The sequence below is a fragment of the Hibiscus syriacus genome, unplaced genomic scaffold (assembly GCF_006381635.1).
Source record: "Hibiscus syriacus cultivar Baekdansim isolate YM2019G1 unplaced genomic scaffold, ASM638163v2 tig00116970_pilon, whole genome shotgun sequence".
Taxonomy (NCBI): Eukaryota; Viridiplantae; Streptophyta; class Magnoliopsida; order Malvales; family Malvaceae; genus Hibiscus; species Hibiscus syriacus.
Window position 1 is genome coordinate 715,007 of NW_024063494.1, and position 24,577 is coordinate 739,583.

The window sequence follows — 24,577 nt, forward strand, 5'->3', positions numbered from 1 at the left end:
CAAACTAGTGATTTAGGAGCTTGGAGCATCACGATGATGAACATTCTACTCTGACTAGAGCTATGACAGAATTGACTGAAGAAGAAAGAAGATTGTTCGAACTTAATGCAAAGACAATGCACATTTTATTTTGTGCGCTTGTCTCCCGATGAATATGGGAGAATTTTATCTTGTTCCAATGCCAAGGAGATTTGGGACAAACTTAACGTTACTCTTGAAGAAACTAATGAGGTGAGGGAAGTTAAGATTAGTCTTCTCTATCATAATTATGAAAACTTCAAAATAAGACCGAATGAGGATATTAAAAGCATGATCGATCGATTTTCAGTTATTTTCAATGGTCTCAAAGGCTTTAGAGAAGTCATTCCTAATGAGAAGCTTGTTAGAAAGATGCTCTATAGTCTTCCCAAATCATGGCAATCCAATAATACCTCCATTGTTGAAGCAAAGAATCTAAAGAATCCTAATCTAGATGAGCTTATTGGGTCTTTGTTCACTCATAAGATGATAGTGAAGGAAAAAAAAGAACAAGAGAAGAAAGATGAGAAAAATAAGGAAATAGAAAAGAAGAAAAATGTTGGTGTTGTTTTCAAGTCTACAAAAGAAGAGAGTGACTCAAATGAAGATGAAGAAATGAAAATGTTTGCCCAAAGATTCAAAAAAAGGAATGAGGGCTTAAAAATGAATCTAAGGAGAATGATCCTATTATTTGCTATGAGTGCAAAAAACTCGGGCATGTCAAGTTTGAATTCCCACAACTGAAGAAGAAGTGATCCTTCAAGAAGAAACACAAGGCACATGTAGCTACATGGAGTGATGATGAGTTCTCCAATGGTGAGGAGGAAGAAGTAGCCAACTTGTGTCTCATGGCCATAGAAGATGATTATAAGGTAACCTCTAATTCATCTATTTTAGTTTATTATTATTTTGATGAATGACAATAGGCTTATGATGAATTAGCCATAGAATGTAAAAACATTATTTCTAAGCATAAGAAAAAAATTTCAAAATTGAAAGATGAAAATGCTTTCTGAGATTAATTTTGAACTTGAAAGTCAAGTCAAAGATATGCAAGTCAAACTTGAAGAGGTTGAAAAGAAAAATCAAGACTTTCATAACTTACTTTCAAGAGTTCATGATGATTATCAAAAGAAACTTGACGATCTTAAAACTTCTTTTAACCATGTTGAGACAAAAAGATTTGAAAAATGTGAACATTCAAAACCTAACTATGTTAAAAATAGCTTTAATGATTATAAACATAGAGGTCCCCAAAGAATCTCATATAAAAAAATTATTAGAAACATATGGGCCCCCAAAGGACTCATCGCTATTTATGATAAGGATATCCTTGAAAAATGGATACCAAAGGGGACAAGATTATTGGGAACTAATGCAAATGGACTCAAAAGAATTTTGGTACCAAAAATCAAAACTTAATCTGTGTTTGTATGTGGAGAATTGCTATAAGGCTCAAAGCAAAAAGTCAAATTCATGGTACCTTGATAGTGGATGCTCAAGATATAAGATCGATGATAAGAGTCGGTTCTTGGAGTTTAAAGCTAAAAGTGAAAGAACAATAACCTTTGGTGACAAATAAAAAGTTCACATTGAAGGATTTGGTTCTATTGGTAACAACTCTTGCATTCTTATTGAAAATGTTTTGTAGTGAATGGGTTGAAGCATAATCTACTTAGTATTAATTAATTATGTGATAAGGGATACAATGTCTTATTCGAGTCTAATGGTTGTAAAATTGTTGACATTACATCTAATATGATTATGCTTATTGGTCATAGGATATGAGATATTTACATGGTGCATTTAGATAATATTGATATTTCTAATGTATGTTTGGTTGCTAAGGATGAGCATGATTGTTGGTTATGGCATAGGAAACTTGGACATGCTAGCATGAGTGTTTTACAAGAACTTGTTCAAGATAATCTAATAAGAGGTTTGCCTATGATAAAATTTGATCTTAATAAGATTTATGATGCATGTGCTAAGTGCAAACACAAAAGATCTTCTTTTAAACCTATTAATGATGTATCATCTAGTAGATTATTACAATTGATCCATATAGATCTTTTTGGGCCTATTAGAGCTACTAGCTTGGGTAGAAAACAATATGCATTTATCTTGGTAGATGACTATTCTAGATTTAATTGGGTTCTTTTCTTAAGTACAAAAGATAAAGTTTCGAAAAATTTCATCACGTTCTCTAAAATAAACCAAAATGAAAAATATTACTCAATTTCAAATGTTATAAGTGACCATGGAACCAAATTTCAAAATCTTGGTTTTGGTTAATTTTTTTAATTCTAATAGAATTAGCCATGATTTTTCAACCCCTAGAACCCCTCAAAAAAATAGAGTTGTTAAGAGAAAAAATAGAACTTTAGAAGAAATGGCTAGGACCATGCTTTGTGAAAACAATTTGCCAAAGTAGTTTTGGGCGAAAGCCACAAATATCGCTTGTTATGTGATTAATAGAGTAATGATTAAGCCTATTTTAAAGAAAACTCCATATGAACTTTAAAAAAATAAAAAACCTAACATTAGTTATTTGCATCATTTTGGATGAAAGTGTTTTGTTTTAAATAATGGAAAAGATAATCTTGGCAAATTTGATGTAAAAAGTGATGAAAGAATTTTCTTGGTTATTCTTCAAATTCTAAAGCTTATCGAAACTTTAACAAAAAAACTCTAGTGGTATAAGAGTTCATACATGTTTTCGATGATAATCCTCTTCTGATTAAGGATTCTTGCGTTGATGATAATGTAGGTGTCTTAAATCCAAATGAAGTTAGTGAATCATCATTGAAAGAAATAGAGAATGAGGAAACTCAAGATGTCCTCAAGAATCTAAGTCTGGATGAAAGAGCCTAAGAATATTTGTAATTATATTGCATTTATCTTATGCATAGAGCCTGAGAATGTCAAAGAATCATTAAATGATGAACATTAGATTATAGCTATGCAAGAAGAGTTAAATCAATTTGAGAGAAGTAAAGTAAATGTCTAGTAATAAATCTACTATAGATACTAAATATGTTTATATAAACAAACTAGATGAGAGTGGAAACATAGTGAGAAATAAAGCTAGACTAGTTGCTCAAGGTTTCACTCAAGAAGGGGAATTGGTTTTGATGAAACATATGCTCTCGTAGTTAGAATGGAAGACATTAGATTATTACTTTCTTTTGCATGTTTTAATGTTTTTAAGTTTTATCAGATGAATGTTAAAAATATTTTTCTAAATGGCTTTATTAATGAAGAAGTATATGTTGAACATCCTCCCAATTTTGAAGATTTAAAATTTCCAAACCATGTTTTCAAACTTTAAAAAGCTTTATATGGGTTAAAACAAACTCCTAGAGCTTGGTATGAAAGATTATCAAACTTTTTAATTGAAAAAGGTTTTTCTAAATGGAAGGTTGATACTATATTTTTCATTAAAAGAAAAGAGAATGGCATGTTAGTAGTACAAATTTATATTGATGATATTATATTTAGTGCTACTAATAATATTCTTTGCCAAGAATTCTTTAAGTTGATGCAAGGTGAATTTGATATGAGCATAATTGGAGGCTCTCATTTTTCTTGGGACTTCAAATCAAGCAAATGAAGGATGACATCTTCATCAATAAAGCTAAATATATAAGGGATATGCTCAAGAAGTTTGGCTTGGAGAATTTCAAACCTCAAGCCACTCCCATGAGCACTTCAATATATGTTGACAAAGATGAGGAAGGTAAATATGTAGATGTTAAATTATAAAGGTCGATGATTGGTTCTTTGTTTTATCTTACCGTAAAAAAACTAGATATTATGTTTAATGTTTGCTTATGTGCTAGATATCAATCATGTCCTAAGGAATCTCATTTACATGCCATTAAGAGAATCTTCAAATGCCTTAGAGACACTCATAATTTAGGACTTTGGTATCCTAGAGACTCAAACTTTAGCTTGCATGCCTTATCGAATGCGGATTTTGGAGGTTGCAAATTGGATAGAAAAAACACCTCTAATACATGTCAATTCCTATGAAATATGTTAATTCACGGTTTTCTAAGAAATAAAATAGTGTTTCATTATCAACCACCGAGGCATAATACATTTCGATCGGTAGTTGTCGTGCACAAGTTTTATAGATGAAACAATAACTTTTATAGATGAAACAACAACTTTTAGACTATGGAATTGATGTTGGTACCATTCTAATTAAGTTTGAAAATACTAGTGCAATTTGTCTCACTAAGAATCACATCCAATACTCTAGAACTAAACACATTGAAATTAAACATCATTTCATTAGGGATCATGTCCTTAAGGAATATGTAGTTCTAAATTATATTGATACTTTACATCAAATAGCTGATATTTTTACCAAGCCATTAGGTAAAAAATGATTTTGGACACTTATGAAAGAGTTAGGACTTTCTAGCATTCCCTGGGTCTTAGTTCAAAATTTTGAATTTTTATGTTTTAAATGATTTTTTGGCTTAAAATTGGTTCTTAAGGAATATGTAGTTCTAAATTATGTTGATACTTTACATCAAATAGCTGATATTTTTACCAAGCCATTAGGTAAAAAATGATTTTGGACACTTATGAAAGAGTTAGGACTTTCTAGCATTCCTTCGGTCTTAGTTCAAAATTTTGAATTTTTATGTTTTAAATGATTTTTTGGCTTAAAATTGGTTCTTATACATGCGTGAGTAATTCTACTTGGTTATCCAATGCAAAAATTGAGGGGAGATATATATGTCATTTCATGACTTTTGGACTTGTTTTGCACTCTTTAAATTTGACTATGCATGCAAAAATATAATTCTATTTGTTCGTACATAAAGATATAATGCTTAAATTTTTACCATAAAATTTCAATTTTGTTAAAATATGCATTCTAGTTTTTCAATACTTCCATATATGTTAGAATTGTATTTTGGGTTATCTTAGGACTTCAAATTACCAAAATTACATTTTCGCATATTTTGTTTTGAAATTATCTCTAAAGTTTTGAAACTTCTTATAAAGTATCGATACTCTCTATAAAGTTTCAAAACTTTCAAAAAATAGTATGTTTTGAAGTATCAAAACTTTTGCCTAAAGTATAAAAAATTTGCTCATATCTCTTCCGGCCATTCGAACCTTTTCTCTTAAAGTTTTCAAACACTCATCGCCAAAACCGTCCGATCGTCACCTAAAGAGCTTCGTTCCGTCCTTCGACCTCCGTCCTCACTCCTACCATCCTTTTTCTCTCCTTACTCCTCTCTCACCCTTGTTCACAGTAAACTTGTGAATCCTCTCATTTTCATTTCAATTTTTTAATTGTTTTAAGTCAAAATATTAAGTTTGTTTCTCTTGCTTAAGTGAGTTATATTCCTTTTTGAATATTTTTACTCACATATAGTTCATAGTTCTTTTAATTTCTTGAAAAATTACTTCAAACTTTATTTCAAATTTTCCTTTAATCTTGCGAAAATTAATTATATTTTCTGAAATTGGCTTGAAATTTAGAGTTATATATATGTGTTCTTGATGCAAGTGATCGACCCATTCGTCAATTTTTCTTAAAACCCTCGTTTTTAAGACCACCCACCAAGTGTTCGGTTAAGTTATCCAACGAAATTTTCTTCTCTTAACCATTATTTTTGTCACCTAAAGGCTCCCAAAACTTCCAACAAATGTCCTAGATTCAGTCAATCATCCAGAACGTCCAACTCCTTCGAGTCACTTTGTTTTGAATCCGATAAGGATTCGTCCTAGGTTTCATCAATTCTTTCATAATAAACCCATTCAACTAAAACGTAAATTTGATGAAGATTTTCACCTTTCCATTGTTTACAACTTAAGTTTTCTTCAACTCTTTACCACTTATGAGTGGCTTGACCTAATGCGCATTCTAAATGTCATTTGTCTGAACCTCGTTTGAGCATTCTTTTGCAATATCATTCTTCTTCTTGAAGAACCTAATCTCAATATTCCTCATAAACATCAAACTCAAAAGATCATTGCTATTCAATCTTATCTCATAGGAAACATAATCGAGCTTTCCATTTAATCTATTGTCAATGACCTAGGAATTCCTTGCGACACTCTTTTCAATGAGGATGCTCTGGTTGCCATTAGTCATCTTCAAAATCACAATCCTACTCTTTTAGATTTTTAGAGTGTCTCTTACACCTTCTTATCACTTGGTTCATCCGCCCTTCGGGTGGAAAAGTCACTCGTATGAGAGACTTAGACTATTGGTGGATTTTTCATTTATGATCTCAAACCCGTCCTCACCTAGCTCATATTATCTTTACCGAGCTTGTCAATACTGTCTCTAAGTGTCTAGGGTATAAATGTTCCTTACCTTACGCTTGTGTGTTTAGTCACATCTTCACCAAGCGTCGGGTTAATCTTACCTAGATGTCGCTTTCATCTTTCAAGCTCCACCGACCTTACATCGGCTCACAAAATCATGTATGACTTCATCAATGGTGAATGGGTTCATATTTTTCAAGATCAAGCTGGAGAGGCTTTAGAAGTTGATGTCACACATATTGATCATAGAATTGTTGCTCATTCTCTACGTTCTTTTGTCACTTTAGAGTTGCTTTACAACTACATGGTTAATAGATTCGATGATATCTTTCACTGCTTCGATGCCATGGAAAACCGTCTTGGTATTTTGGAGGTTTGTTTCTCGGATCCTTATTCTCATCCCTATCCTTCTCATGCGGAGGATGACGAAGACATTGATGATAAGGATTGATCATCCTTTCATTTATCATATCATGATACATTTAAGATTTTTTGGTTTTTTTAAGATATTATTGTGTTTGGATGTTTTGGTTATTTTGGTTTTTTATGTTTTGGTTATTTCAGATATTTTGCTTATTGTATATGTTTTTGTTATGAAACTTTTATGGATTTATATGTTGAATATTTATTTTGGATAATTTTGGTAAACATGTCCTCACCTAGCTCATATTATCTTTATCGAGCTTGTCAATGCCATTATAAAGGTTTAGGGTTTAAACGTTCCTTACCTTATGCTTGTGTGCTTAGTCACATCTTCACAAAACGTCAGGTTAATCTTGCCTATGGCACCGCTACTCTCCTCTCGAGCTTCGTCGACCTTACCTTGACTCATAAAATCGGGAATGACTTTATCAATGGTAAATGGGTTCGCATTCATCAAGATCAAGCCGGAGAGGCTCCAAGAGTTGATGTTGTGCATGTTGATCATAGAATTGTTGCTCCTCCTCCTCCTCATCATTTCGTCACTTTAGATTCACTTTACGACTACAATATTGGTAGATTCGATGATGTGTTTCACTGCTTTGATTCCATGGATGCTCGTCTTGGCGCTTAGAAGGCTCGTTTCTAGGATCCTTATCCTCATCCCTATCTTTCTCATGCAGATGATGATGATGATGATTGATCCTCCTTTCATTTAGCATATCATGATACATTAGGATCTTTGGATTTTTTGGGATATTATTGCATTAAGATGTTTTTGGTTATTTTGGATTTTATGTTTTGGTTATTTCAGATATTTTGCTTATTGCATATGCTTTTGTTATGACACTTTTATGGATTTATATGTTGAATATTTATTTAGGATATTTTTGCTTATCATATGTTGGATTATTGTTTTATCTTGTTATGCTCTAATACTCTATTATCTTTTGTAGCTAAATGATTTTGATCTACCAAAAAGGGGAGAAAAATATCAAAAACAATTTTGATTCAAGTTTTTGTTTTTTTATATTAATTTTTGATTAAAATTTTTGTAGCCTTAAATTGTTTTTCAAAGGGGGAGTTAAATGAAAATTTCTTTTGAATGATATATAATTTGACAATTTTATGACAAATTTCGAATCAAGAAATTTTTTACAAAAATGTTTTATTATATCAAAAAAGAGGAGATCGATAAACATAAATGATTTTGATATAACATAATATATATATATATATATATATATATATTAATTTTTGTAAAATTAATTACAAGTCCTTAAAGTTTGTCCAACTTTCAAAATAAGTCTTTTAAGTTAAAATTATGTTAAAAGTATCATTCAAACATTTTAGAACAATTATTAAAGTCACATCTTTCTCAAAATGTCAAAAAAATATTTTTTAAAACAAGCTTTGATCAGAAGCTTCGAAACTTTTATAAGAGTTTCGAAACTTGCCAAAATAGTGGACTTTGAAGTTTCAAAATTTCACAAAAGTTTTGAAACTTCTCTTGTAGCTTTGATACTTTGGGTTCCAACAGTCAAATTTTTTAATTCCTCTTTCGAAGAGTTTTGAAACCTTTCCCATAGTTTTGAAACTTTATGTGCATATAGCCCTTAATGCATTTGAATTTAATGCTTCAAACGATTCCAAACTCCCTCCAACAACCACAAATAACTAGAAATCAATGAGAAAATATAAAAGGGGTCTTCAAACGGCTAAGAAGAGACAAGAAAGCTATTCCAATGAGATTATCCTATGACCGATAAACTTTTTGCAGATTCAGTCAATAAAGTGGGTGACAACGATGTAAATCTGAATCTAAGTGGAAGGGGAATTGAAACTATGTATAGCTTGAATGTCGGTGGTCTGGAGATTAATCCCAATGAGGATTCCAATTATTGGATAGCGTGGAATGTAGATTCTGGCTTTATGATCACAACAAATGCAAGTTCTGAAATACGTAACAGTTCGAATGTTACCTATGCCTCTACGAATGAATCTTCAATGGCTCATGTTTGATGGAAGCGTAGATGGGCACTCAAGTAATTTTTATAACTCGGACTATTATTGATACGAGGCAAAATATGTTACAACGACGTTAACCCAATATTACAATACTACAACAATACAACACTAGCTGCGACTAGTTTACAAACACAACCTTGATATTATAAGCTTTACTCAATTCTCTCATAGCTTTGCTAAGCTATCTCTCATTCTTGCTTTTCTAAGATTTTCCTCATATTCATTCTCTTACATTTTTTTCTCACTTGTATTACATATAAAACTAATCTACGTACATATTTATAGGTGTAGTAACCGACTTATTTTCAGCTTTGTGGATGCTTCTCAATTTCTCCTTGCCGCCTTAATACTTGCTTGCCTTGATTAAATTCCATGCAATTTTGACTTTTCAAAGTCCATTCTTATTTGATAAGAATTTCTTACTGCTAACTCAACATTTGGTGTTGCCACATGTTTTCCAAATTACTGTCATCATTTCATCTTATCTTCTCATACTGCCTCACTATGTTTCACGTGATAGTATCTTTGTCGCCATGCACTTTAACCACATTTTTCTACTTTTCAATATTTAGAAATCAAGTTTGATTTCTAACACTCCCCCTCAAACTTGATTTTCCATTCCGAGTTTTTCTTGTCATCTCTAATCAATTCTTCATTTGTTATGAGATCACTTTTTGCAAAGAGACTGAATAGTGGAACATTATTTAATTCATAATCGTTGTACTTTTCTGGTATTTTTCTCTCTCTTGTGGATCTTTGAACTTCTGTGGGAGGTGCTTCGAAATCTTCTATTATGTTGCTAGCATCACTGTTGCTGCTTGATGACGATGATATATTTTTTTGTGGACATTGATCATCATCTTGTTCATCTTGATTGATAAGATCGCCATCTTTATCTTTATCTTCATTAAAAAATAGTCCTTCAACTTTTTTTTCCTCTTTGCTCCATTTCCAATATTCTACTTCATCGAACTCGACATCTCTTGAAATTATTACCTTCTTGGTAAGAGGATTATATAACCTGTAAGCTTTTCTTCTTTCATCATAGCCAATGAAAATACATTTTTCTCCTCTGTCATCAAGCTTCTTTCTAATTTGTTCAGAAACGTGAGCATATGCGATGCATCCAAAAATCTTGAGGTGTCCAACTCTTGGTTTATGACCACTACATGTTTCGTTTGGCGTCATATACTTCACATTTTTTGTTGGACTTCTGTTCAATAGGTAAACTACACATCAGACTGCTTCAGCCCATAAATTTCTTGGTAGTTGCTTACATTTTATCATACTTCTTGCCATGTCAAGAATTATGTGGTTCTTTCTTTCGGCAACTCTATTCTGTTGTGACATGTATCTAACTGTCAACTGATGGATGATGTCATGCTCTTTACAGAATTCTTCAAATAACTTTGATCTATATTCACCTCCTCTATCTGATTTGATTATCTTCAAATATTGATCACTTTGATTTTCCGCCATTGCTTTAAATTCTTTCAATTTTTTAATGCTTCTGACTTTTAATTCAAGATATAAGTCCAATATTTTCTACTAAAATCTTCAATAAAAGTTAGGTAGTACTTGCTACCGCCAAGCGATGGTATATCAAAAGGACCGGCTATATCTATGTGTACTATCTTCAGCGGTCTTCGGGCACGCCAGGATCTACCAACTTCAAAGCTTTGTCTATGTTGCTTTCCTTTAATGCAAGCCTCACATAATTGATTTGGAGGGTTAATCTCTGGTAGTCCTTTCACCATACTTGTTTTTGATAACAACTTCAATCCATAAAATCCAAGATGTCCATATCTTAGATGTCGTAATCATGAATCATCTTTGATTGCGGTCTTCATATACTTGACTTCTCCCAACTCGATATCAATTGTAAAGGACGATTTCGAGTCATATTAACTTGGGCTATCAATTCTCCTTCTTTATTTTTGATGGTAAGCGAGCGATTCTTCATCTGCACTTCATATCCTTTTTCCAAGAGTTGACCAAAACTGATGATATTGCTTTTCAAAGCAAGTACATAATAAACATATGAAATGTATTTCTTTTCTCTATTTTTCTGAGTAATCATGACTTCGCTTTTTCCTTTTAGTTCTACGTGCGAGTCATCTTCGAAATTTACTCGCCCATGGACTGTTTTATCTAATTCAGAAACAGCTCATTTCGACCACACATATGGCTACTGGCATAATTATCAAGATACTAAATATTTTTCTTGAATTCTTTATTTCCTTTATAAGTAAGAAATACATGAGATTTTTCAATTTTTTCTTCTCCAGCTGTTGTTAAGTTATTTCTTTCTTCTTGTTTAGGAACAAATCTACACTCATAACTATAATGACCATACTTATTGCAATTATAACATTGTACATGTGATTTATTTCCTTGTTGATATCTTCCTCTACCTCGGCTTCTGAATCCTCATCCACGGCCTGATGTTGGATTATTTTCACTTATTTGATCGGTGCCATATGATCGACTACCACATCCATAAGTTCCTCGTCCTCCTCTGTATCTTTCACGATAACCACCACGATTTCCATGGCCTCGTGTGTAGCTGCTGCTAGCTTCTCCTTCATTGACATTCATCTTGCTTTTTAGAACTTGCTTCAAATTTTCAGAATCTTTATTTTGTTTCATTTTCTGCTCATGGGCTTGAAGTGAACCCACAAGCTCATCGGTCGATATTTGAGACAAATCTTTCGATTCTTCGATTGCCACAACCACGTAATCGAATTTTCTCGTCAATGACCGTAAAATTTTTTTCATCACTCTAACCTCGTTGAGTGATTCACCATTCTTTTCATTTCATTCACTACCGCTTTTACAAGGCTAATATAATCATCGATTTTTTTGTATTTTTTATTTTTAACATCTCAAACTCAACTCTAAGAGTTTGTAAATGTATCTTCTTTGCTTTTTCGGAACCTTGTAGAGATTTTTGTAAAATCTTCCGTGCTTGTTTTGCAGTCTTCGCATCAGAAATTTTTTCAAAGGTAGATTCGTCTACTCCTTGAAAAATAAAGAACAACGCTCTTTTATCTTTTTCCGAGATTCCTTCAATACCTTCTTTTCTTCATTGGATAGGGATGTTTCTGCTGCTGCATTTTAAGTCTCGGTGTAACCACCTCGATGATATCCCAACAATCTTGGAAGCCTAGTAACGTCTTTATTTGAATGCTCCAATTTCTATAATTCGTCTTTATCAATCTCGGGATTTATGGTTGAATCATGTTGTCCATCTTCTCCACTATGTTAAACTCGAACCAAGCTCTGATGCCACTAGATGGAAGCGTAGATGGGCACTCAAGTAATTTTTATAACTCGAACTATTATTGATACGAGGCAAAATGCGTTACAACGACATTAACATAATATTATAATACTACAACAATACAACACTAGCTGATGCTAGTTTACAAACACTATAACACTAGTTGCGGCTAGTTTACAAACACAACCTCGCTATTCTAAGCTTTGCTAAGCTTTACTCAATTCTCTCATAGTTTTGCTAAGCTATCTCTCATTCTTTCTTTTCTAAGTTTTTCCTCATATTCCTTCCCTTACATTTTTTTATCACTTGTATTACATATAAAACTAATCTACATACATATTTATAGGTATAGTAACCGACTTATTTTTAGCTCTGTGGATGCTTCTCAATTTCTCTCTGCCGGCTTAATACTTGCTTGCCTTGATTAAATTCCATGCAATTTTGATTTTTCAAAGTTCATTCTTATTTGATAAGAATTGTTTGCTGCTAACTCAACATTTGGTGTTACCACATGTTTTACAAACTACTGCCATCATTTCATCTTATCTTCTCATACCGCCTCACCATCTTTCACGTGATAGTATCTTTGCCGCCATGCACTTTAGCCACCTTTTTTTTACTTTTCAATATTTAGAAATCAAATTTGATTTCTAACAATGTTCTTGTGTATGAAACAACAAGAAGCATGTCTAACAACCAAGTCTTGGAGAAAAGATTCAATATGTCATGGAGGTTTGAAGTGGATCCTGGTTTTGATTACTTAATTCGCCTACACTTCTGTGAGCTGGTTTTTGATAAGCCAAACCTGAGGATTTTCATAATCTACATAAATAACCGGACTGCAGCAAATAATTATGACCTTTCTGTGAAGGCAGGTGGAATGAGTAAAGCCTATCATCAGGATTACTTTGATGCTGTTTCTTCACAAATCAATACCCTCTGGATTCAAATCGGCCCTGACACAGCAGATGGTGCTTCAGGCACTGATGCTCTCTTGAATGGGCTGGAGATTTTCAATCTTAGCCGAAATGGAAACCTTGCACATGTGCAGAGATATTATTCAACTGGGAGTTCAAATCATCCTTCAAAGCTCTCGGTTCTCTGGGTGGGAATTGCTGCTGGTGTAGCCATTCTTGCAGTTGCTGTTATCCGTATAATCCGTTTCTTCAAAAAACAAGGAAAAGAATCAGGTGACACAAAAAACAATGTTCCTGGGTGGCGACCATTATTCCTTCATGGTTCTATTTTAAATAGCTCTGCTAATGCCAAGCGATCATCTAGACTTCTAAACCCAAATAGATCTATGGCCTTCACTGGTGTTGGTAAGCAATTTACACTTGCTGAGATTCGGGCAGCAACCAATAGTTTTGATGAAAGTTTAGTGATTGGGGTAGGGGGCTTTGGCAAGGTATTAAAAGGGGAGGTCGAAGATGGCACTCTTGCAGCCACAAAGCGGGCAAATCCACAATCTGACCAAGGGCTTGCTGAATTTCATACTGAGATTGAGATGCTCTCAAAGATTAGGCATAGGCACTTGGTCTCCATGATTGGATTCTGTGATGAGCAAAATGAGATGATCTTGGTCTATGAATACATGGCAAATGGAACTCTTAGAAGTCATCTAAGCAGCGGTTAGAAGCATGCATTGGTGCTGCCCGGGGACTGCACTACCTTCACACAGGAGCAGAGCGGGGAATTATTCACAGGGATGTTAAAACAACCAACATTTTGTTGGATGAAAATTTCGTGGCTAAAATGTCGGATTTCGGGCTGTCAAAAACTGATCCTTCTTTGGAACATACTCATGTTAGTAATGCAGTGAAGAGGAGCTTTGGATACCTTGACCCTGAGTATTTTCGCAGACAGCAGTTGACCGAGAAATCCGATGTCTACTCTTCTAGTGTGGTGCTGTTCGAAGTTGTTTGCGCTCGTGCTGTTATCAACCCGAGCTTGCCAGAAGATCAGATAAATCTTGCTGAGTGGGCAATGAGATGGCAGAGACAAAGGTCGCTTGACACCATTATTGACCCACATCTGAAGGGAAAATATTCTCTGGAATCGATGGAGAAGTTCGGAGAGATAGCTGAAAAAAGGCAGTTGGATGGAAACTCTGGTTTACATCAGAACCAGCAGGAGCTCTAGGTAGTTGAAGAGCTGGTAATTGTATTCCTTTACGATATAAAACTACTAGTGGCTGAAAATTCTTTTTATTTTTCTTGCATTAAACTTTAACAGTTTCCTCGTGTAAGCATGCAGTAGAATGATGAAGTCATGATAATGTTCAATTTTTAGTTGGCTTTACTTGTGTAACATGTGCAACATATCAGGTTTTACTGTTTTTTTTTTAATTAATCACGGATATCTGATCTATTAATCAACTAATCCAGATCAGGTACTGCAAAGACGAGGATAACCCTCCCAACCCAGTTTGCTCCATTCGCAAACGCCAAGATTCGAACCCTGATCTTACTTAAGGGACCTGGTACCTCATCCCACTAGACCAACTTGTTGTTGCTTTTACTATCTTCTCACATATTTCTAATCAATATTTTCCAATCGTAGCATTTTCGTTAACATGGGCAATCTATTAAAATGTCATGTTCATGAAAAAAAAATTAAAATATGTTACGTGGTGCACCAACTTCCCAATTCTAATTAAAAATTAATATGACAATCTTTATTTCATATAAAGTAAAATTTTGAGCAAATAGAAATTCTAAAGAACTAACAAAAATTTTATTTTTTTTTAATAAAAAACGATAAGTTTACTCTAATAAAAAAATAATATGTTTACTCTAACAATCAGTTGATATAGTGAAATGAGACATTTGATCCCTAAGTAAGGTTAGGAGTTCGAATTACGATATTAGTAAATGAAATATCAAACTGAGTTGAGATGATAACTCTTAGCCTTCTAGTATTTGATCGTGATTAATCGATCATTAAATGGTTATTAAAAAAATCACGGTAAAACCCCAACGGCTAGTAATTATATAACGGCTACTACTTTTTTGATTGTCATCCGATGTCTCCTCCCGTAATCATCAATCATCATCGTCTTCATACTTTTTCTCTTTCAATTTTCTCTCAGTTTCTCATTGTTTACTGGAATCTTTTTTTTTTATCAAAGTGCAAACATAATTCTGAGATAAAGTGACTTTCCCTTCCCTAAATCACATCGCAAGAGAGAATTGAAGAGAAATTCAACAGCTTTGTCCAAATTAATAAAGACTCTTTTCCTTTATTCAGGGTAGTAAGAGTTGCAGTATTAGTATATCCATCGAAAATTCTTCTTTTCGACTGATAGAAACACTTTCTTGGACAATCTTGAAAAGGGTTTGGTGACTTTGCCGAGAAAAACAGAGAATCGATGTGGTCAAGCGACAAAAACTTACCAGGGAGAGGTTTCTTGACCCCACAGCCCCCTGCATGGAAGAAAACGCAGTTCGCCACCGTCTTGCCATTGTCGGAGAGGAAAAGCATTTTGCCGGCCAATAATGGCGACTTCCATGTTATCCACAAGGTCCCAGCTTCCGATTCTCCTTATGGCAGGGCAAAGCACGTTCAGGTTAATTACACCATTTCCCCTCATAAACAATTTTCTTCTTACTGTTTCCTTGATATTTTCTTGATTAATGGTTCTTTTGTATGGATTAATCCCCTAAAGTTTCTTGTTTTTCCTTCTTCCCACGTTTCTTTCATCCCCCCATTGGCCTTATACATGTTTGGGTTTCATTATTAGTTTAGGGTTTAGAGTTCAGTGTGAGCTTACTTTACGTTTATATTTTGGTTATGGATGCGCAGTTGATAGACAAGGACCCAAACAAGGCCGTTTCCCTGTTCTGGGCAGCCATTAATGCCGGAGATCGTGTTGATAGTGCATTGAAAGACATGGCTGTCGTAATGAAACAACTGAATAGAACTGATGAGGCTATTGAGGCTATCAAATCTTTCCGCCATCTTTGTCCTCATGATTCTCATGAGTCTCTTGATAATGTCCTTGTTGAACTCTACAAGGTACCGTTCCAATCTTTATCTTTAAATGTTCATTTGCTTCTGTCAAAGCTTACTTTTCATTCACATGCTATTATTAAGTTCAGATGAATGAGTCTAGTTTAGTTCTAGCACATTAATGAGAGCTCATGAGTAAATACAAATCTTTTCCCTGCACATTTTTAAGAATCGTTTGTTGTTGCAGAGGTCTGGAAGGGTTGATGAAGAGATTGAAATCCTTCAGAACAAACTGAGGAACATCGAGGAAGGAACCGTATTCGGTGGGAAGAAGACAAAGATTGCAAGATCTCAAGGGAAGAAGATTCAGATTACTATTGAACAAGAGAAAGCAAGGTGGGATATATTGATTGCATTCATAACCTTTATTTGTTGAACTTATAATTTGTATGCGTTTCAGGATACTAGGAAATCTGGCCTGGGCCTATCTCCAGCAACATAATTATGGAATTGGTGAACAACATTACAGGTATGCTATTGAATGTTTATATATACATGTGTGAGTAAATAAATATATTTGACATTGATTTTTGTAACATCACAGAAAAGCTCTGTCTCTGGAGTCAGATAAGAATAAGCAATGCAACCTGGCAATATGCTTGATGCACATGAATAGGATCAGTGAAGCAAAGTCACTGCTTCAGGAAGTTAAAGCTTCAGCTGGAACTGAAGAGATGGATGAATCCTACTCGAAATCGTATGAACGTGCAATGGAAATGCTGGTGCAAGTAGAGTCTCAGTCAACGTTAGAGCTGGCCGTGGCACAGGAACCGGATAAAGGGAAAGAAACTCGAAGATACTCAACATCACACAGGGATAGAACTTTGAAGGAAGCTAGTGTTTTCCTTCCCAAAAGTGAAGACAATAGTGCTTGGCGTATGAACAGGAGAAGATTGCCTCATGCAGATGAGCAAAACAGTGAATCATACCGTGGATATAATAACACAAGTTCACAATCCACACCGACTGGACCGAAAGATATTTTGCAGACTACTCCACAAACTGAGAGGTGGAGAAAAGGATCGTATTTCGAACAACCGAGTGAAGGGTCAGTGTACTCCAGCAAGCTGAAAGAAAGCTGTAGGAAGAACTCTGAAGTTTTGTTAACCCAACCAAGACGATGTTCTTGGGGTTTCAACACTCCAGATCAGAGGAGAGGAGGAAGATGGGGAGAAGATACAGTTAGAAATTCAATTCGAAAGCTATGTTTTGATCAAACTGTAACCACTGAAAGTGTGCCTTCACCTTCAATCCAGAATCTTAAAGAAGAACCACCTTCTTCGAGTAATGTGAAGCCCAAAAACTCTGCAGTTGGCCTAGAAAAGGAAGAAGAGGCTCAGGAAGGCTCATTCACTCAGCCAAGAAACTCCTCGTCGTGGCTAAATAATAGAGATCATAGAAGGAGAAGATGGGCTGAAGAATCCGTTGACGATTCATTCAGTAAGCAATCAAGCGGTGTGACTACTCATCCTGTGCAAAGTCTTAATGTAGAACCATCTGTTTCTTCTAAAGATGAACCAGAAATTGAACTGGAAAAAACTGGCAAATGCTGCACCAAATAAGAAAACATGGGCAGACATTGTTGAAGAAGAAGAGAAAAAAGAATTTCAGTGTGGAAAAAAATATCTGGGGAAGAGCTCTGATGATGGGTTTAACAAGGATGATGACTTCGGTGATGAAAATCTGAATTCCAACATAATTTATCAGTATTCTGTTCATTCTAAGCATCATATTCGAAATATAACTCAATCACTTGGTATGACGGGTGGATACAATGCCTCACCAAGCAATAGTTCATCAAGGAGGAATCGGCTTCAGGTTTTCCGGGACATAACCAGTACATGAAGACTTTCCATTTAGGCTTTAGTTTGATGGTGTTTAAGTGTGATTTTTTTTCTCTTCCAACTGCCTTTCTGCCATAGCCGCCATTAATTCTTTGTATATCTTCAGCTTCTATTCATTGCATGTGTTGTGAAGAAGCATTATAAATGAACTCAAATAGTTGCAGAGTATTGTATTTGTGAACGTCTCCTATTAAAGTAGAATTTAGTTATACTGTCCAGTAATTGTGTTCATCTGGCTCCACAACTGTTGTACATGTTTTTCAGTAGTATTTTTATATTTCAGAATTAACAAAATTATCTAATTTCTAATCTCAAACAATATAATTTTTTTACTTCTTAAAATATAAAAAGAAATAGTAGCAGACAAATCATATAACCTTCAAGCCTTGTCATTCATCAAAAGCTTTAGAAGCAACTGCAGAGACAAGTCCATCAAAGATACAAGGACGAACAACAATCATACATATTATGTTATGTCAACTGAAGTTTGACAACATAAATAACACCCAACCAAGATATACATATCACTATATCACTCAAGCATCAAGCTCCTCCTCCACTTCTTCTTCCCCTTCCTCGTACTCGTCATCCGCGGTTGCGTCCTGGTATTGCTGATACTCCGCAACTAAATCATTCATATTGCTCTCGGCTTCAGTAAACTCCATCTCATCCATTCCCTCGCCAGTGTACCAGTGCAAGAAAGCTTTCCTCCTGAACATTGCTGTAAACTGTTCGCTAACCCTCCTAAACATTTCTTGAATCGAAGTTGAATTTCCGATGAAATTGGATGCCATTTTCAGACCCTTGGGTGGGATGTCACACACGCTAGACTTCACGTTGTTAGGAATCCACTCAACAAAGTATGACGAATTCTTATTCTGGACATTGATCATTTGTTCGTCAACCTCCTTAGTGCTCATCTTACCCCGGAACATGGCAGAAGCAGTTAGGTAACGGCCATGGCGTGGGTCAGCAGCACACACATCATGTTTTTGGCATCCCACATCTGCTGAGTCAGCTCAGGAACAGTCAGGTTCCTGTACTGCTGTGATCCTCTGGATGTCAAGGGTGCAAATCCAACCATGAAGAAGTGTAGTCGAGGGAAGGGGATAAGATTAACGGCCAGCTTACGGAGATCAGAGTTCAGCTGTCCAGGGAACCTAAGACAGCATGTGACACCACTCATGGTAGCAGAGATGAGGTGGTTAAGATCACCAACTGAGTCAAGTTTAAAGAAGAATCAGACGGCAGGCAGATCATATATAATTGGATTTCGGAAACTGATTTAGGCAAATAAAACTAGGCCATTTGTAATGAAAAATCAGAACATACAAGTTGGGGTGGCGAGCTTGAGGGTGCGGAAGCAGATGTCATACAGAGCTTCATTGTCCAACACCATGCATTCATCAGCGTTCTCAACAAGCTGATGAACAGAAAGGGTAGCATTGTATGGTTCAACAACTGTATCGGACACCTTAGGAGAAGGGAAGACAGAAAACGTCAACATCATGCGATCTGGATACTCCTCCCTAATTTTGGAAATAAGAAGGGTTCCCATTCCAGATCCAGTACCCCCTCCCAAAGAATGACAAACTTGAAATCCTGTCGCAAAGGCACATAAAAGTGAGAATTGAAGGAAGTCACGGCTTATTTCTTTCTTAGGCCAAAGCTCTAAAGCAAGAGCAAGTTCAAAACTTAAGATTGTATGAACTGAAAAGGAACCAAGCCAGCTGAGCAGACAATATAGACAAGATTGATATTAAATACAATTACATGAAACATAAACAAATGGGTCGGATAATCAAGTTAAATGGAATTAAAGAGGACAAGCTTGCAACATATATTTTCTATACAAAAACAAACCAACCAGAACAGCTTTCATGGAAATTGTACACCAAGCTAAATGCAAAAACAGACCATAAGGCAACCACAAAAACTTCAAAGCAAGACAGGTGAAAATAAATTTCAATTCCTCAAACACAAGACAATTAAAGATATCATAATATAGATTCAAAGCCTTAACAAATTCATTCTTCTAGATCACAATTTTACTTCAAGACGGTCATGTTCCGTATGTATAACATAGAAGAACATATAATCTGAACTACAAAAATGTTATCGGAACAATTAACCAAAAATCAAGGACAAGCCCAATTTCAGAAAGCGAAAATTGAGGACAAATACAATAGAAATTTAATGTAAAAACGAATAAAACATGCAAATAAAAAAATGTAAAAAGTTCTAGGGATGATAGATACCCTGCAAACAATCACAATTCTCAGCTTCTTTTCTTACGACATCAAGAACGGAATCAATGAGCTCTGCTCCCTCGGTGTAATGACCCTTGGCCCAGTTGTTCCCAGCACCAGACTGACCGAAGACGAAGTTATCGGGACGAAAGATCTGCCCAACGGGACCAGATCTGACGGAGTCCATGGTGCCGGGTTCCAGATCCATGAGAACGGCGCGAGGGACATACCTACCGCCACTGGCTTCATTGAAGTAGACATTAATACGCTCCAGCTGAAGTTCGGAGTCGCCGTTATACTTGCCGGTGTTGTCGATTCCATGCTCGTCGCATATGACTTCCCAGAACTTGGCCCCGATCTGGTTCCCACATTGACCTCCTTGGATATGCAAGATTTCTCTCATGGTTTCTTCACAAGGGTTTTGATTCTTCTCTCTTAGTTTTCCGTGGGAAGATCAAGGTGATGGGGAATTGAAGAAAACGGATTGCTTTGCCTTTTGTTGGGAAATGTATGGCCGGGAGTGAATGTTGGACTGCCCTCAACTGTTGCTGTGCTTTTATTAGATGAAAGAGATACCCAAACAGATTTTCAATCATTCTTACGAACCAAAACTTTAAAATACGGTTAAACTTATGGCGGGTTTATGACAGCCGTTGGATTAAATTCTTAATCCAAAAAAACTTTATATGACAGCCGTTGGATTTAACCTGACATAAATATAAAAAGAATCTTATTTTTATTTGAAAAAAAAAACTTAATTGAAGAAATTATAAAATAATAATATATACAAATTATCCTTAAAATTATTTTTAAAGATTTTTTCACATTAATTCTAATACTTCCATTTTTATCTTATTTTTTTTATTCATTATCGTAACAAAAACTCTTATTTGATTGCTAAATTAAAATAATATATAAATTAAATAGAGTCCACATAAAATAAGATTTAAACTATAATAAAATAAAATCTACACTGAAAGTTTACGAATGATAACTCAACTACATAAAATTTTAAGAGAAAATAATCTCAGTGTCCAAAAATATCTTATAATATACGATTTTAACCAAATTTTTTTTGGATTTACCAAAATGACCAACTAAATCGCAATGCGATCGATAATTCGCAACGCGATCTCCGGTATCGCAAATCAGTTTTCAGATTCGCAACGCGATTCTGACTATCGCATTGCGATTTTCCAAATTCACGTTGCGATTTTCCTACTTCGCAATGCGAATACGTAAATCGCAACGCGAATCTGACTATCGCAACGAGATTCTGACTATCGCAATACTGAATTTCAAATTCGCAACTCGATTTCTGAATTCGCAACAGGTTTTAGTTTCGCAACACAAATGTTTTGAGTATATAACTACGTAGCAACAGCAACTCATAACCTAAATCCCTAAATCACAACTCATTCCATCTCCATCTATCACTCTCTCCGGCGACATCCGTTCCTATATCCAACGACATCCTTCCCCATCCGCCAACAGGTTTTAGTTTCGCAGCTCGTTTGTTTAGTAAATTAATTTACAATAATGAAATCATCTAATGTTGATCATGTTTGGATAGATTTGTGTTTTGGAGGGTCATAGGAGAATGTTCATGGTGTTTTACAATATATGCCTTTACCCATGAATTTTCAACTAAAACTGTCATTAAAAAAGTTAACTTATGAAACTCTAATGTTACGTGTTGCAAATAAATTGAATTTAGAGCCCCTAAGTGGATTTAGGCTATCTTATCAGAGAAATGGTAAAATTTATTTGTTAACCGACAATGAAGATGTTGAACGATTCATTGCTTACATTAGTGTTTCAAGTGATGATGTTACATTGTATGTTGTTGAACCTAGAAGTAGTGAAGTTGGGTCAGTAGCGGGTAGTACTCAACTAAGTTTTTCAACCCCAGTTTATGGTGCTCAAAATTTAATGGTTCAACCACAATTTCATCACCAAGCAAATATTGTTTCACCACATTTCCAATACCAAACACAATCTCAAAACCCACAACCTTTCCCTAATCCAAATCCCAATCAACTTTCAGCACCAAATTCCGGTTTTCGTATTGACCAGTTAGACGATGATGAACCAACAGAAAAAATTATGAGTACTAGTCAGTATTCGAAATTTGATCTTGGTCAATACCCGGACTTTGATCTTGGTCAATACTCGGATTTTGATGATTTTTCAGAAGAAGAAACAGACCCTGCGTGTAATGATTTTGATATTGGTCAATACCCGAATTTTGATGATGAAACAGCCGTTGCCGAGGAAGATATTGTTGATGATAATGAGGAGGAAGTAAATGAACATGTTGAACATCCATTCTGTAATTCATATAACACTGAAGAAGAAAAAGAAGAAGAAGAAATCCCCAAAGAAAAGTCCCCGAAGAAAATACCACGAGAGTATAACTGGAATATGCCAGAATTACTTCAGATACCAGAAGAAGAGTTGGTAAAGATAGCAGTTGATTGTTACACAAAATTATTCGTATCAAGAAAAGATGATTGTTTTGATACAAAGGAAGACTTGAAGAGCTTGTACGAAATGTGTGGAAGATGGCTATCAACTAAAAGTTAACAAATCAAGCAAAGATCGTTTCGAAACAAGGTGTATGATTGACAAAAACTGTACGTGGCATATGATTGCAAAGAGGATAAAAGATTGCGAAATGTTTCAAGTTAGGACTTTTATTGATAAATATACATGTTCAAGAACCCAAGTTTTTCCTCACCATAGACAGGCAAACAAAAAGGTGTTGGGTGGTTTTCTAGCTGAGTTAATGTTTTTGAATGGCAGGGTATATCGGGGACATGAAATTATGACTGACATGAATGCTCGGTTCAAGATTAGTATCTCATATTCTCAAGCTTGGAGAGCCAAATGTTATGCCTTGGAATTGTTGAGGGGGTCGCCAGAAGCATCGTTTGCCCAACTGCCGGCTTATTGTCACAATTTAAAACTGAAAAATCCTGGGTCGGTAACTCATATCAAAACAGATAGAGATGGACGCTTTGATTTGCTGTTTATCGCCATTGGTGCTACGGTTAGTAAATCAATATAATTTTGTTGACTCATTTTTTGTTAGTTACATGCATTTCACATTTAAATGATTATATTTCTTGTGTATATGATTTTGTAGATTTGTTCGTTTATTAATTGCATGCGCCCAGTTATTATAGTTGACAGAGCACATTTAAAAGGTCGATACCTTGGAGTAAACTTATTAGCAGTAGCCATGGATGCTAACAATGGGATATTGCCAATAGCTTACGGGGTTGGCAAATCTGAAACCTCTGATTCATGGATATGGTTTATGGGGCATCTTAGGGATTGCATAGGTCCTATTAGCAATCTGACAATCATATCCTATAGGGCAAACTCAATTGACAACGCTGTTAGAAGGTGTTTCCCAGATGCTTTTCATGGACTTTGTGGTGTTCATTTGTATAGAAATCTAAAATCAAGGTCTGCTGGTATAAAAAATCACAAATGGACATACTGGAAGGCTGTAAAAGCTTATCGGGAAGTGGATTTTAATAAGCATATAAACTGTTTAAGACGTGTTTTGCCTCAGTGTGCTCAAACACTAGAAGATGTCGGGTTTGAAAGATGGTCAAGAGTATATCAACTTGGAGCAAGATATGGTTTCATGACGTCTAATAGTGCAGAATTAATCAACGCTCTAAGTCGTTATTCCCGGAAATTACCCATTACTATGTTAATGGAGTTTTTTCGAGCCTCTATTCAACAGTGGTACTACAAGAAAAGAAACCATGCAGGTATTATATCTTTAAATTCGTAACTTATCATATATTTTACTAAGTATTATTTATTTAAATTTACAGGAACATTGGAATATCGTGTTACACCATGGACTGAAAAACAAGATAACGAAACGTGTTGTGAAGTCAACGTCATGGAGAGTTGAACTATGTTCAAACACTTTGTTTGAAGTATTGGATAATAACTTAAATGGGCTTCTCGATCTAAATGTAAAGACGTGTAGTTGTATGAAATGGCAAACATCTGGTTATCCGTGTAGCCATGTTATAAAAGTTGCTCTTCATCTAAACCAAGATGATTCAAGCGCATACACTATGGATTGCTACACTACAGAAGTATATCGACAGACTTATGTCGAGATTGTCTACCCTATTCCACATCCTTCTGAGTGGGACATACCAGATGACTTACAAACAGTTTTGCCACTAGCCATGGACAGAAGGCTACCTGGCCGACCAAAAAGTCACGATCGTATACCGTCTAAGGGTGAAGAGAAGAAGAGATCGACATGTAGTCGGTGCAAGGAAAGTGGTCATACAAGGTTGACATGTGGATCACCAGTGCCATCATAATCATCTTTTCTTCTACCAAAATATGGATCCTCATCAAAATCCCAATCACAACCGGCTTCA

General features: G+C 35.1%; 1 protein-coding gene and 2 pseudogenes across 1 annotated transcript; 2 read left to right on the top strand and 1 right to left on the bottom strand.

Annotated features, from left to right (window-relative positions):
- The first annotated feature begins 8,496 nt into the window (after positions 1-8,496).
- On the top strand, positions 8,497-14,191 carry LOC120191595 (annotated as a pseudogene).
- A 910-nt stretch (positions 14,192-15,101) lies between these two features.
- LOC120191567 lies at positions 15,102-17,936 on the top strand. The gene is made up of 5 exons (XM_039194506.1): positions 15,102-15,617; positions 15,854-16,066; positions 16,248-16,396; positions 16,461-16,529; positions 16,605-17,936. The coding sequence occupies exons 1-5, from the start codon at positions 15,420-15,422 to the stop codon at positions 17,620-17,622; spliced, it is 1,647 nt and encodes a 548-aa protein (XP_039050437.1). The 5' UTR covers positions 15,102-15,419; the 3' UTR covers positions 17,623-17,936.
- Positions 17,937-18,277: 341 nt separating this feature from the next.
- On the bottom strand, positions 18,278-20,651 carry LOC120191568 (annotated as a pseudogene).
- Between the last annotated feature and the right edge of the window lie 3,926 nt (positions 20,652-24,577).

What these genes read in the sequence shown, in the direction of transcription:
- LOC120191567 (XM_039194506.1), top strand. Translation starts at nt 15,420, where the DNA reads ATGTGGTCAAGCGACAAAAACTTACCAGGGAGAGGTTTCTTGACCCCA. An exon ending in ATTGAACAAGAGAAAGCAAG is followed by an intron (nt 16,397 to 16,460) that starts GTGGGATATATT and finishes TATGCGTTTCAG; the next exon opens with GATACTAGGAAATCTGGCCT. An exon ending in ATTGGTGAACAACATTACAG is followed by an intron (nt 16,530 to 16,604) that starts GTATGCTATTGA and finishes GTAACATCACAG; the next exon opens with AAAAGCTCTGTCTCTGGAGT.